General features: G+C 37.6%; 2 protein-coding genes and 1 long non-coding RNA gene across 3 annotated transcripts; 2 read left to right on the top strand and 1 right to left on the bottom strand.

The window, feature by feature from the left end:
- Nucleotides 1-1,833: 1,833 nt before the first annotated feature.
- LOC133712332 (major strawberry allergen Fra a 1-3) lies at nucleotides 1,834-3,088 on the top strand. Its single transcript, XM_062138437.1, has 2 exons — nucleotides 1,834-2,501; nucleotides 2,602-3,088. Exons 1-2 carry the CDS (start codon nucleotides 2,318-2,320, stop codon nucleotides 2,895-2,897), a joined length of 480 nt encoding a protein of 159 aa, XP_061994421.1. The 5' UTR covers nucleotides 1,834-2,317; the 3' UTR covers nucleotides 2,898-3,088.
- A 2,362-nt stretch (nucleotides 3,089-5,450) lies between these two features.
- Nucleotides 5,451-6,260, bottom strand: LOC133710568 (major strawberry allergen Fra a 1.07-like). Its single transcript, XM_062136672.1, has one exon. The coding sequence runs from the start codon at nucleotides 6,156-6,158 to the stop codon at nucleotides 5,676-5,678; it is 483 nt and encodes a 160-aa protein (XP_061992656.1). The 5' UTR covers nucleotides 6,159-6,260; the 3' UTR covers nucleotides 5,451-5,675.
- Nucleotides 6,261-6,756: 496 nt separating this feature from the next.
- Nucleotides 6,757-8,696, top strand: LOC133710294 (uncharacterized). The gene is made up of 3 exons (XR_009846590.1): nucleotides 6,757-6,972; nucleotides 7,065-7,435; nucleotides 7,548-8,696. It is a non-coding gene; the product is annotated as an uncharacterized LOC133710294 (long non-coding RNA).
- The last annotated feature ends 4,380 nt before the right edge of the window (nucleotides 8,697-13,076 follow it).

The following is a 13,076-nucleotide window of genomic DNA, read 5'->3' as shown; positions in this document are numbered from 1 at the left end:
ATCTGATAAGTATAAAATTGAATTTGAATTGAGTACCATTTGAGTTTGAGTTCAGTTCATCAAATTCTAAATCTAATATGCATCAAGTATATAGTATAACTAGCTGTATTTGTGGATTTTCATTTATAAATGTTGTTGGTTGGTTTTTGTTTAGAGATTTAGAGATCTGGGGGTGATAGAATTCAAGAAAGGTTTTCAAGGGTTAGCACAGATGCCATTCTTAACAGTTTTCGCACTTTGTTCAGTACTTCTATTGAGTTTTGAATGCCGAATTGCCTATCAGTTCCATTTTGTTTAAGGAGTTTTGGAGTTTAATTCTCGTATTAATTGTTCAGCACTTTGGAGTTTAAGTAGTTTTGTTTTTCTTGATGCCGATCAATTCCATTTTTCTTGGACGGACATGCATTGTTCGGCAGTTGGAACCAGATTGGCATATCGACTCAAATCCTGAGATAATCTTTCAATTATCTGTATATTCTTGTTACTTGTCTTGTTATTAAGTTATGATTATTTATTGGTTACAGAGGTTTATCAAGTATCAGTTCTGTTTTGAATATCAATTCCGTATGTCAACTCCATTTCGTAGATCAATTCCATTTTGAATGTCAATTCCATTAAGTTGATATAAGTACTTGGTTGTTTTGTTTATGATATAAGTATATCCATGTTCTGTTTTGAATATCAATTCAGTATATCAACTCCATTTTGTGGATCAATGAATGAATGAATGACAATCCATATTGTTTTTTGGTTACATTATGTGTTCTATATATAGGACTTATATATGCACTTATAATATAGCTCATTTATACGTAAGGTTACGCCTTAAGGTGAACACCATACTGAGGCTCTCCTGAAAACGCCTTGGCTACGCCTCAGCTTTTTAAAACATTGGTTTCAAGTTTTGTTTAGTTTCTTTGATGAGAGATTCTTACGTATGGCAAACGTACTACGTGGCTGGTAGGACTTCCAAATCAGTGAACATGCAAAAGAGTGTTTTTGGTATTTCATTTTAATAAGGAAGGATAGTTTCAGAACACACTTAAAATTTTTTAGATTTTGATTGAGCTGCCCCACCGTCACGTGGTGCATTTTCAGCAGTGACAACTGGTAGTCAATCATTCAAGGTTCATACCTAGCAAGAGCCAAGAGCTTTGGATTTTCTTCGTTTTTTTTATTTTTATTTTTTATTTTTGTTGATGTAATTTAGCCTATAGATTTTCACGTGAAAAGTCTACTTCACCATAAAACTAAGCAACATTCATTGAGGTTGGAATGTGGAAATGTCCTTCCAAGGAACCAAGACTTGTTACTCTGTCATTAATATGCACTAGTAGCACGAAAGAACTGTCATTATTTAAGATTAATATGCGCAATAATTTGGATAAATTAGTGCTGGAGAGTCTGCATGAATAATTAGAAAAGTAATTTTCCAGATCATGACATATATATTAAAAATGAAAAGTAAACAAATGTGACGTACAAAGACCGTTGATTAGTCATGATTGCATGATCGACCTTCACCATAGTACACCAAATTTCGTCTTCATGCATCCAATAGCTAATTGTACCTCAAAACCGTACCAAATTTCGTCTTGATGCATCCAATAGCCAATAGCTAATTGTACCTCAAAACCGTACCAAATTTCTTTTTGATGCATCCAATAGCTATTTGTACCTCAAAACGGTCCATGTTCAACATTTTGATCATCAAAAAACAACTACAACCCCCAATAATTATTTGTAATACAATGAATATAACAATTCTTTGATATAGAGAGTCCAGATTCGTAGGATGATTATGCAGTTATGGTTGAATAATGAATTGTGATTAAGACGTGTACACCAGAATTTAGTGCAACCTGTACTATGTAGTACAATCCACTTGTTCTTATAGGCAATTTGGCCATCAAACTGTCCAAGTGCAGTGAGGTAAAGTTAGATATTTAGATAGATCTTATCTTTTTTACTAATTAGTAAATAAAGTTTTGATCACATGCATAATTCATTCACTTTCGAGGCGGCTTCATTCTTTAGACTAATGATCAAATTATTCTGACAAAAAATAAAACACAAAAGCACTGAAAATTGATATTCCTTCTGATCACATGGAAACATCCATTGGAAAAACTTGCGAGCTGCCAAAACCATTTGATCTATAGGCTGGTCACTTTACACTGCATACCCTTCACCTGAACCTATAAATACCACCTTTGGCCCTCACACTGCCTCACACCAATACCATATATTCTCTCTTAGCTCCCTCCATATTGTTCCCTTATTCCTCTGATCATTTTCTAAGCTCTTTATCATCATCATGGGTGTGTTCACATACGAAACCGAGTTCACCTCAGTCATCCCACCACCTAAGTTGTTCAAGGCTTTCGTCCTTGATGCCGACAACCTCATCCCCAAGATTGCCCCTCAGGCTGTGAAGAGTGCCGAAATCGTTGAAGGAGATGGAGGTGTTGGAACCATCAAGAAGATCCACCTTGGTGAAGGTTAGTTTAATTGTAACCATTGTCTTCGTACCTAGCTTGACTGTTTAACTCTATTTCTCCGTGCAGTTTTGATAACAATGTTGTGTTTTCATTAATACAGGAAGTGAATACAGCTATGTGAAGCACAAGATCGACGGAATCGACAAAGACAACTTTGTGTACAACTACAGCATCATTGAAGGAGATGCTATCGGAGACAAGATTGAGAAGATCTCCTATGAGATTAAGTTGGTGGCATCCAGCGGAGGTTCCATAATCAAGAGCACCAGTCACTACCACACCAAGGGTGAGGTCGATATCAAGGAAGAGCATGTTAAGGCCGGAAAAGATAGAGCCGCTGGTCTGTTCAAGATCATTGAGAACCATCTCTTGGCCCATCCCGAGGAATACAACTAAAACTGTTGATCTCTGTGATCAGAGGCAACAACTAAAACTGTTCTTCATATCTCTCTGTTTATTGGTGTGATGGTGTGCCTTTCATTTTCCCCTTTTCTCTTGTACCAAGCCAAAGCTTGCCTCTTTGGGGTACAACAATGCTGTATTTGATTCCACTCTAAATAAATAAAACAAAAATAATTTGAAATAAATGGCGTTCTCTTTTTGTTGTTGGCAAGACTGTAAGAGCAATTTACTAATTCTGTATTTCTGTTCTCTCTCCGGAAGATAATAATTAAGGACTTATTATTTGCTAAATAACACATAGTTGAGCTAAAACTGTTTTCCTGGATCACATAGTTTGACAAAATTAGCTAAAATTGCTTCCTGGATCATTTCAGTGCATTCTGAAGCACCTATCGGATGCTCTCTCACAAAGCACTTACAAGCAATTTTACCATGCATCTTGCTATAAGCAATTTTAAAGCTCTACATGTGTTCTTCCAAGAAAAGTGCCTTCACGTAAGAATACTTCGACAATTCGGATGCCAAATAGCAATCATGATTTTTTTTCGCTTGCTTATTCAGTTATTTGTGTATGTGTGTGTCTGTATATATATCAATATTAGCAGGTAGCTGTGTTTGTCTTAGTTTCAATGTAAAAACAAAAAGGTAACACCCATCGCTTTCACAAAGTCTTTCCTGAATATTTTTTGAGATACGATCATGAATCAAAGGCTCGAACACAAACCACATCTAATTCCCAAAAAAATAAGGATTTTTTTTTTAAATTTTTTTATATACATGAAAACTAGTTAGTTTGTAATAATTGCAACGACGTCATTAAGTATTTAAAGCCCATAGCTAGATCCTAATCCTCCTAGACTCCTGGTGAGTATGTCAACGTCGTATAGAAGCTGTTATGAAACTAAAAATAACTAAAAAGTAAAGTATAGTACTTTTTATGGCTAGCAGCCAGTCTTGAATGGAATATGGATGAAGTCTTGCTCTAAAGAAAAAAAAAAGTCAAGAAATTAAAGAAAATCCATTCTGCAAGTCGTGCTTTTATCCAGGATTCACTGCTCCTGCGCATATTGTCTTTGCCTTTTAATTGTTGTGCAAGTTTTAGTCAGTAGTTGAGTCGGGGCTTTTTTTTTTTTTGGCTCCGTTAGTCAGTCATTTTGGAGTTCCAGTGTGAAGTCCAGTGGCCATTTCTGTGTATGAGATGTTTCCAAAACTCATTGTATCCATTTCATTATTAATGAAGTTTCTTATTGATAAAAAAAAAAAGTCGTGCTTTTATTTTTTTTGGCCAATTGCTAATTGTGCAAATTAACGAATTATATGTCTTCCTACAATTTTTGTTTTGTTTCGGAAAGGAGGAGGGCGGTTGTTGGGTTTGGATAGATTTTTTTTTTAGTGTTGGACGTCAGTAGTAACCACACACATACTCATGCAGTGTATCCCAGCTTTGCCAGACTAATCACTGCACCGCAGACGCACGAACCCTCGTGTTAATGAACAAATTAAGGTCCCTCAAATCTGCTGGCCACGGGATGGAGCTGGGAATCGAACGCTAGACCTGGGGGTTCCAGACTAGGCCGCTCGACCCACACACCACACCACGTGGTTGGGTTTGGATAGATGAATATCAAACAATCATTCAACTTAATTGTATCGAATTTAAAGATAAATGTCTCCACTTTTATCATGTTCCTAATACATATGATTATGCATCAAACCCGCCACAATTGATTCATAAATGACATAACAATTAACAACTCGGTAGTATATATGTAGTAATTAAGAGTTAAACTTAATGAACCGAAACAACATGTAAAACCATTCCAATATCTTAGCAACTCATTGGTACAAGTGAAAGAACTACCAACAAGTACGTAATACAATCCGATAATAACCCGTGCAAGGGTCACCAACTAACCTTTGGTACAAGAGAATGAACACTGATAATCTGATACCCCAGAAGAGTTCAGCTAGCATGACAAATAATAATAACGTCGTCGCATTATCGCATAGCACCTAAATAAGCTCTAGTATATATGTACATGTTGAAAACCCAGTCGGAACCAATTCCATGATAATTTATTAGGCATGCGAAATGCTTTTTTTTTTCCTCGCTATACCATCATATATCTTCTCCTCTACTTCCATTTAAATAGATATTGCCAGGACCATCCTTATGATCAACGTTATATATACTCCATAACAGAGGCCTTATTCATACAGAGAACGGATATATAACAAACAAAATCGTTCAATAATTAATTGTTTACATTCCAGTTGGTTTAGTAATTAATTAATTTGATTTTTTGCAGAGTATATGCTATCCTTAAAAAGGAACGGCCGATAGTAATAGGAAACTATACTTCTGAGTAGTTGTGACCAAGAGTTTATAAGAGTACGAGCCCCGGATGCAGGCATTGTATATAATCTGAAACTGCTCATATATAACTAAGTTTTTATAGGCCAAAGTATATATAAAACACTTAAGTACTCTCCAAGTAATTCTATTCATAGAAAAAATTGCACCATGCATGAATCAAATGAGCTTTGCTTTATTTATTGAGAACTTGAGACAAATTTTTTAATCAATACACCATTACATGCAGTTTGTATAATAACTTATATGCAAGTCAAAACAATCTCTAGCTCGGCAGGAAAGAAAAAGAAAAACTGATCAAAGCCATTGTCCAAAAAAAAAAAAAAGAAGGAAAAAATAACTGATCAATGCCACACCAATGACAGTGAAAAAGGAGGGTACAATTACTGTAGATTGTTTTAGTTGTAGGCATCAGGATTGCCCAAAAGGTAGAGCTCAATAATCTTGAACAATCCAGCGGCTCTTTCTTTTCCGGCCTTGACATGCTCTTCTTTAATCTCAACCTCACCTTTGCAATGGTAGTGGCTGGTGCTCTTGATGATGGAACCTCCATCAGCAGATGCGACCAACTTAATCTCGTATGAGATTTTCTCAACTTTGTCTCCGATAGCATCACCTTCAATGATACTGTAGTTGTACACAAAGTTGTCTTTGTCAAGTCCATCAATCTGATGCTTCACATAGCTGTATTCGCTTCCTTCACCAAGGTGGATCTTCTTGATGGTTCCAACACCTCCATCACCTTCAATGACTTCAGCGCTCTTAACTGCTTGTGGAGCAATCTTAGGGACGAGGTTATCGGCATCAAGAACAAAGGCCTTGAACAACCTTGGTGGTGGGATGACCGAGGTGAATTCGGTTTCGTAAGTGAAAACACCCATGATAGAAGAACTGAAGAAGAAAATGATCAGAGAAAAAATGAAATGTTCAGGAAAGCTAATATAAGAATCGGTATTGGGGTGAGGAAGTGTGAAAAATGGAGGTCGTATTTATAGATTTGAGGGTGAAGATCAAACAATTTAGATTAGTGGATCTTTCAAAGAATGTTTCCAAGTGAAAAGTTATAATATTCATTTGAATGAACTACTATTTTTAAGTCTAAGAAGCCGTCTCGATTATTAGTTGCCTTTGGAAGACTTTGAAAAACCTAATTAAGCTAGCTAGACCATCCAGAAATCACTCGATCTATTTTTCTCGTTTAATTGTTTGTTTGTTTGTTTTTAATAAATTGATATCATTAGAATCAATAGAAAATTACACATAAGTGTTATTTTGAAACTTTAATTAGCCATAAAGCCACCTGATTTTTCTTATTCACATAAGGCCACTAACATCTTCAAATTATTTAATTTTTGACAATTTTGATTTTTGACAATTTTGCCCTTTCACCCAAAAAATATCCCTATATTCTGATCTGATTCAAACTCTCTCTCTCTTCGATATATTCTTATCTATTCTCTCTCTCTCTCTCTCTCTCTCTCTCTCTCTCTCTCTCTCTCTCTCTCTCTCTCTCTCTCTCCAACTTGTGACTGTATCTCCGGCGACATCACCAACCGGCCAAGCTCCGAATTTTGAGGTCGTCAATGGTTATGTCCAAGATCGCCGGGATCCGCTTCTCCAGTGAAGGTAACTCACCGTCTTTTGGTGAATCTTCACTGAATCTCAGTTTCTCTCCGGCGAAGCCATGTTGCAAAGGTAACTCGCACTCTTTCATAATCACTTCCTCAAAATTCCATTACACAATCTCCGATCACTTTCACCGACGCTTCTTTTTTCTTTCTTCTAAGTTCGATTGTCCAATTCTTGTTGAGTCGTGCAGATCGGAGGATCTAAAGTCAGGCATGTAAATTCTCTTTTGCAAATTTGTCTATGCATTCGTCGATAATAGTTCACATTCAAAATTCGCACCAATTGTAGTTAGACTATAAATTTTGTTGACATGAAGTGGTGGTTCAAAATTTGCAGCACATTCCTAGGTTTTTGAGAAAGGAGCTGTCCGCCGTGGTCCAGAAGGATCCGGTGGTGGCTCAGGTCGGCGGTCTGAGCAAGCCACCGGAAAAGTCAGGCGGTTTGGAAGGACGAGGCATCTGAAATCTGGTCAAGAGGATGGGGAAGCTTTTATCCTGAGGGCGACTCATCTAGGAATTTACTTGAAGAGGTTTGCTTTCTCGATTCATTTCTCTCTTTTTTTGGGTCAAATTGATTCATTTCTCTTTACTGAAAATCAGTAGCATTTACTGTAGTAATGTTGACACAATTTATCTTTGCAGGTGTATAAGAGCTACTTCTCGCTCAGCTTGATAGATAATGACTACATCCATGGTGACCTTTTCACTGTATTTGCTAAATTCTAGAAGGGCTTGTTGTCTCTGGCATCCCATCAACCATTAGGCTGGTGCTTTCTTTGCAAGTTTGGTTTTATTTATTGATTACACGCATTTTTATGCATGTTATCGTATCTAAAACACTAGAATTAAGTTAATACTCATGTCAATTATTATGTAATTAATCCATTTTTATTTATTTTGTAGAAAATAAGTGGAGTTGCGGAAACCGGACAAAATGGTGTGGAATGTTTTTGATAAAAGGACAAAAAATCAACATTAGTCAACCATGGTCAACTCGAACGAGGAGAAGGAAAGTTGGAAACCGACCACCCTAATATAATTTGGGCGGAGGTGCGTAAAGACCGGAGCAAAAGAGAGAAAAAAAAAAGAATAATATTGAGAGGGATTAATTAAACAATGTTCAATTAATTAAACAAATGTTTAATTATAGAAGGAGGCACGTGGGCTGTGCAAACAGAATGAAGAGATGGCTTAATTAACATAATCATCTCCACCAATGAGCATGTGACACGCAGCAAGAAGCAAAGGAAATACCAGATTTCCTTCTTCAATCCCAGCCACCCACACCGACCATTGCTAATTTGTCTTCTTTAATCACAACCGTCCATTACTCATCCAATTTCTCTCCTCACGACCAGCCACTCCTTTTAATTGATGGATTCATCATTTCTCAAATACAACCTACAGCAGCGCCGCACAGCAGCCTTGGGGAGGGCTGCTGCCCTCTCCCTCATTCCCTTCCATTTTTCTTATTTTGTTTAGTTTTCTTTTGGGTATTTGGAGGATTTCTCACTCAAGCTTCAAAGAATCATCATCTAGAGCACCACACCTCTATTTTGGGTAGTTGGGTGAAGAAATTACTTGGTTCATACTACCTCATAGCTAGAAGTGACCAAGCTAACTCTCCCCTCTCTTCCTTATTATCTATTCCATAATTTTATTTGCTATTGATGATGTATTTGACTATGGATAGTGAGTAGTTCAAAATTGGGAGTTAGGGTTGTGAAGCCCTAACTCATCTTGTATAAATATTGATGTTTTACTTTTAATAAATGCAATTTCCATTGTGTATGCTTTAAATCCGAATTTATTGGTCCTTAGAAGCATGTTTCTAGGCTTTGTCACCATTTGAAATTATGTTGTGGGCAATTGTGATGAATAGATTGATAAATTGACAAGTGAATTAATGATTCCAAAAGATTGAAGACAATTAGCAAAGAACCCAACAAAAAAAAAAAAATGAAATAGCCATTTTTGACTGGATCACTATGCCATTGTCGATGTTGACTGCGAAGAAAGCTATTGAAAAATGAAAATTCAAATGGAGCTTTCAAATAATCAAACATGCACGAGCAGTAACGGGTGTTCTTTGGACACAACCAACTTGTTTTCCCCCCTCCCCCGTTCGCTCCCATTTTTGGGAGACGGGTCTGGATCTTCTCAGACAGTGCAGGTTTTGTGTTGTGTGTTTTGTTTTGTATGGGTGGTACTCTTTCCTCGGTTTGGAGTTTTTCCCACTGGGTTTTATTCAAACAAGGTTTTAACGAGGCCACCACTGTTTCTATTCTTCAACCAAAGAACTTCTGGATTAGGTTCAAGAGAAGAAGTGAAGACATTTTTCCATTTCTTCCATTTTCTGGTTATAAGTATTTTTTTTGTGTGAAAGTTACAGGCAGCGCAGCTAGTTAGTAGCGATGACGCTTTTGTTTCCTAACTTTCATATTAGGTTGTGGATTGTCTTTTTGACTTTCCGGTACTTATACCTTGTACTTGTATCTCAATTGCGTTTAGCAGTTTAATGCAATGCATTTCCTTCTCTTAAAAAAAAAAAAAAAAATGGAGTTTAGAAGAAGACCATCTAGAACCTGACCCCATTTTTTTTGTTTTTTCGTTTTTTTCTTTTTCTTTTTTGGTTGTCTAGAACCTGACCCCAATTACCTCTCTCTTGCCTTTTTGGATATGCCGTTTAGTTTTTTTTGAGAAAAAGAGATAACTTCATTCAAATATCCATGGCCATAAGGCTCGTACATCCAATACTGTCTTACACCAAAATCATAAATGGTCTAAGCTATCAGACAAATGACATGTGACCTTCATTGTTAACACATTCGCTCACTTATTAAGCCTAACCACAAGAAAGAGAATCCTCCCTACCAACTTCCGTTTGCTAGTAACCTAGTCGCCTAGAGACCTCAATTGGTGTACAATTAGAGAAACTAAGATGCAAGTAGTAGAAGATTAAAACTTCTAGTAATAGGCAGAGAAATCTGGAAAGACTAAATCTTTCCTTTGCCCTTGTCGCTAGGGCTGGGGACTGTTCCAATGCTAGTAGGGTAAGTGATCTTCAGAGGAGTACCACCAAACTTCTTATTGACACTCTGAGCTTTATTCTTGCTTCCAAGAGGCCTACCAGACCTCTTCTTCAGAGTGACCAAAGTAAGGTCACCATCCTCTTCCAAGAGGCCTGCAGTGTAGGAATCTTGCCACCCAAGATTGTTTTGAACTTCTTGGGAGAAGGATGGTTAGCACCGCTCCGTTCCCGTTTCTTGGAAACCGGATCAATCTGTGTCTTCTGCATATCTGTAGGGACAACAAGATCACAAGAAACGTCCATAACAGGTTCCTCACCTGAGGCCCCAGAACTCTCCAACCTGTGTTCCAAAGGACTACCCGCAGAAGTAGGACTGATTGTAGTTGGAACCGGATCAAGGGGAGAAGGAGGATCAGAGTTCAGACGCTCCACTCGGCGAAAAGCAGGTCTCTTCTTCTTTGGAATGACCTGGGAAGGATAGAGAAGGTCTCCCTTGCTCTTGGCAGAAAAAGCAAAGGAATTCCCTGAGGTCGAACCTCCTGGAAAGTGAGGAACCCTAGAAGTAGGGTTGACTGCAGTTGGCTCCTCACAAGCAACTCCGGCATGTGTGACCAAACCACACTGAGAACATCTCCCCCGCAGATGCTCGAACTGGAATTGCAACACAGGTTCAACGCCGGTATCAAGAAAGACTCTTCTTTCAAGCAGGATCGGTTTGGATGTGTCATGGGTGAACAAAACCCTATTGACCCCCTTCTTAAACTCCTTCTTGTCATAGTCCAAGAATCCACCCAACAGATTGCCAATCAACATGAGGTTCTCGGGTTCTTCATACAGAGGAGGTATACCAGTAACTTTAACCCAGATTCGAAGATGCTTAAAAGGGATCTCATGCAATGGCTTAACGCCATCATATTCCTCAAAACAGACAGGGGCACGATCAAAACACCATACTCCCCCCCGAAGAATTTTGTTACGATCACGTGCAGAAGCAAAGGAGAACAAGAAAAGATCACCAGCCCGTTCTTGGATCCGAAATTCCTTATCCACCATCCAGGTGCGATTGAAGTGAGACATGAAAGCCTTTGGGTCGATAGGTTTTCGGGTCAAAGGCTTGCCAAGGAGAAAAACTTGGGAGGACTTGCGAACAGGACCTCCACCGATCTTCCCCAGATTTGGGGCACGACCCCCATCAGCAAGAGCAAGCGAGGCAGCGAAGCTCGCTGTTACTGCATCAATGGAGGCCATAGTCAAACGAGAAACGTACGCGGGAAGAGAAGGGGACGAAGCAATTGTTGAAGGAGGCAAGGAGGCCGTAGACAACTAGGGTTGAGAGAAAAACTCTCCTAGGGTTTTTGTTATGTGTTTCATTAGAATCACATGTTACAAGTAGATATGCCGTTTAGTTTCCGGTAGTGGATTAGCTTTTATGTAGTGGTAAATCAATTTCCGCAGTCTGCAAGATTGTAGATTAAGTCACTACTCGTAATAAGGAGTTAATTGTCGAGCACCTTAGAAGTTGATTTCTGACTGTATTGAGCTAGCTAGATTATCAGAATTCAAAATGAATGTATCGACTTCATCCCTTTAAAAAATGAATGTATCAACATCTATGCTAATGTAAATAATTAAGAAAAACACTTATTGTCATTATAGGTAACTTATGATCAACATAATTAATTAATGTTGAAACCACCCAGGTGGTCGAGTTGGTAAGAACCTCTAAGTGTGAAACCCTCACATCAGGGATCGAATCCGCCCGACCCTAATTAGAGTTTAAATCTCAATCTATTCTTAGTGGCTAAGGGGGAGGAAATGTTTTGACATGACCCCCCTCCTCCAGCACGTATTAGTTTTAGGGACTAGAAAACCTTTGAGGATATCGACTGATCTCAATCCAAAAAAAAAAAAAAAAATTAATGTTGAAGATCATAGAGGTTAGATATATAGATTATCAGTGAGTTGTGACCTGTTGGTAATTCATAATTCCAACATTATGAAGGTCATGAGTTTGATTCTCACTAACATATGTAAGGGTGAGGTGTGCTAAGAATTTAAAAAAAATAGAGGTTAGATAGATAGTTAATTACAGATAATCTGAAGTATCTTTAAGTAGTGTGAACTTCGGGTGTGATACCAAAATTTCTAGTAGAGAAATAAGACTTCCTAATTTTCACTTTCGTTAGTTTGGCTTTACAACATGTCATGTCATGTCATGTCGTTTTTATTTTTTATTTTTTATTTTGTTAATTTGAGGAGTCATGGTTGCAGTTGCACTCCTCTGTTTATTCACAGAAAAGAAAAAAACAAAAAACTTCAGGGATGACAAAATTTCGTTATTCGACTAGGATATGCACAAACAGTTCCTAGATGTCACGCCCCGGATTTTGAATGATAAATTCAAATCCGAAACCTGAATAATTACAATTACAAAAAAACCAAATCTCGAAACTTCGAGTTCATTATTACAATTCACTCTCACAATATATTATAAAGCTCAAATGAGCATAACACACCTCACAACTTACAATTGTTGTAAAACTCTAACAATTGCTCTAACCGCACGATCACCGTCCTGGTTCTCCTGTCCTGTAGGATTACCCGCTACACAATTTGAATAGTGTACCGGGAGTTGCAACAACACAAAACCCGGTAAGCTTTTTACAGCCAGTATGAGTAAACAAGAAAGAACTGTTGATTTATTAGATTTCAAGACTACCACAAACCCACGTTACTTTCTCACTCTCATATATATATATAGACACTTATGAGTTACTCTCAATTTAGCTCATAAGATCACTCACTCTCATATATATATGTAGACACTTATGAGTTACTCTCAATTTAGCTCATAAGATCACTCACTCTCATATATACATATAGACACTTATGAGTTACTCTCAAATTCGCTCATAAGATTTCCCAACATTTGGTAGACAGACTCATATATATATATAGACCCTTATGAGTTACTCTCAATTTCCCTCATAAGGTTACCATATATATATTGACACTTATGAGTTACTCTCAATTTCACTCATAAGGTCACTCCACATTTGGCAGACAGACTAGAGCTCTAACTGAACGTAACCACTCGTCCGGCCACAGACGTGATTACGATTTAATACTATTAATAACCA

This window comes from Rosa rugosa, chromosome 5 (assembly GCF_958449725.1).
Source record: "Rosa rugosa chromosome 5, drRosRugo1.1, whole genome shotgun sequence".
Taxonomy (NCBI): domain Eukaryota; kingdom Viridiplantae; phylum Streptophyta; class Magnoliopsida; order Rosales; family Rosaceae; genus Rosa; species Rosa rugosa.
This window is presented reverse-complemented; position numbering and strand designations above follow the sequence as displayed.

Coding starts and splice junctions, on each gene's coding strand:
- LOC133712332 (XM_062138437.1), top strand. CDS start 2,318: ATGGGTGTGTTCACATACGAAACCGAGTTCACCTCAGTCATCCCACCA. Junction 2,502..2,601: donor GAAGATCCACCTTGGTGAAG/GTTAGTTTAATT, acceptor TCATTAATACAG/GAAGTGAATACAGCTATGTG.
- LOC133710568 (XM_062136672.1), bottom strand. CDS start 6,158: ATGGGTGTTTTCACTTACGAAACCGAATTCACCTCGGTCATCCCACCA.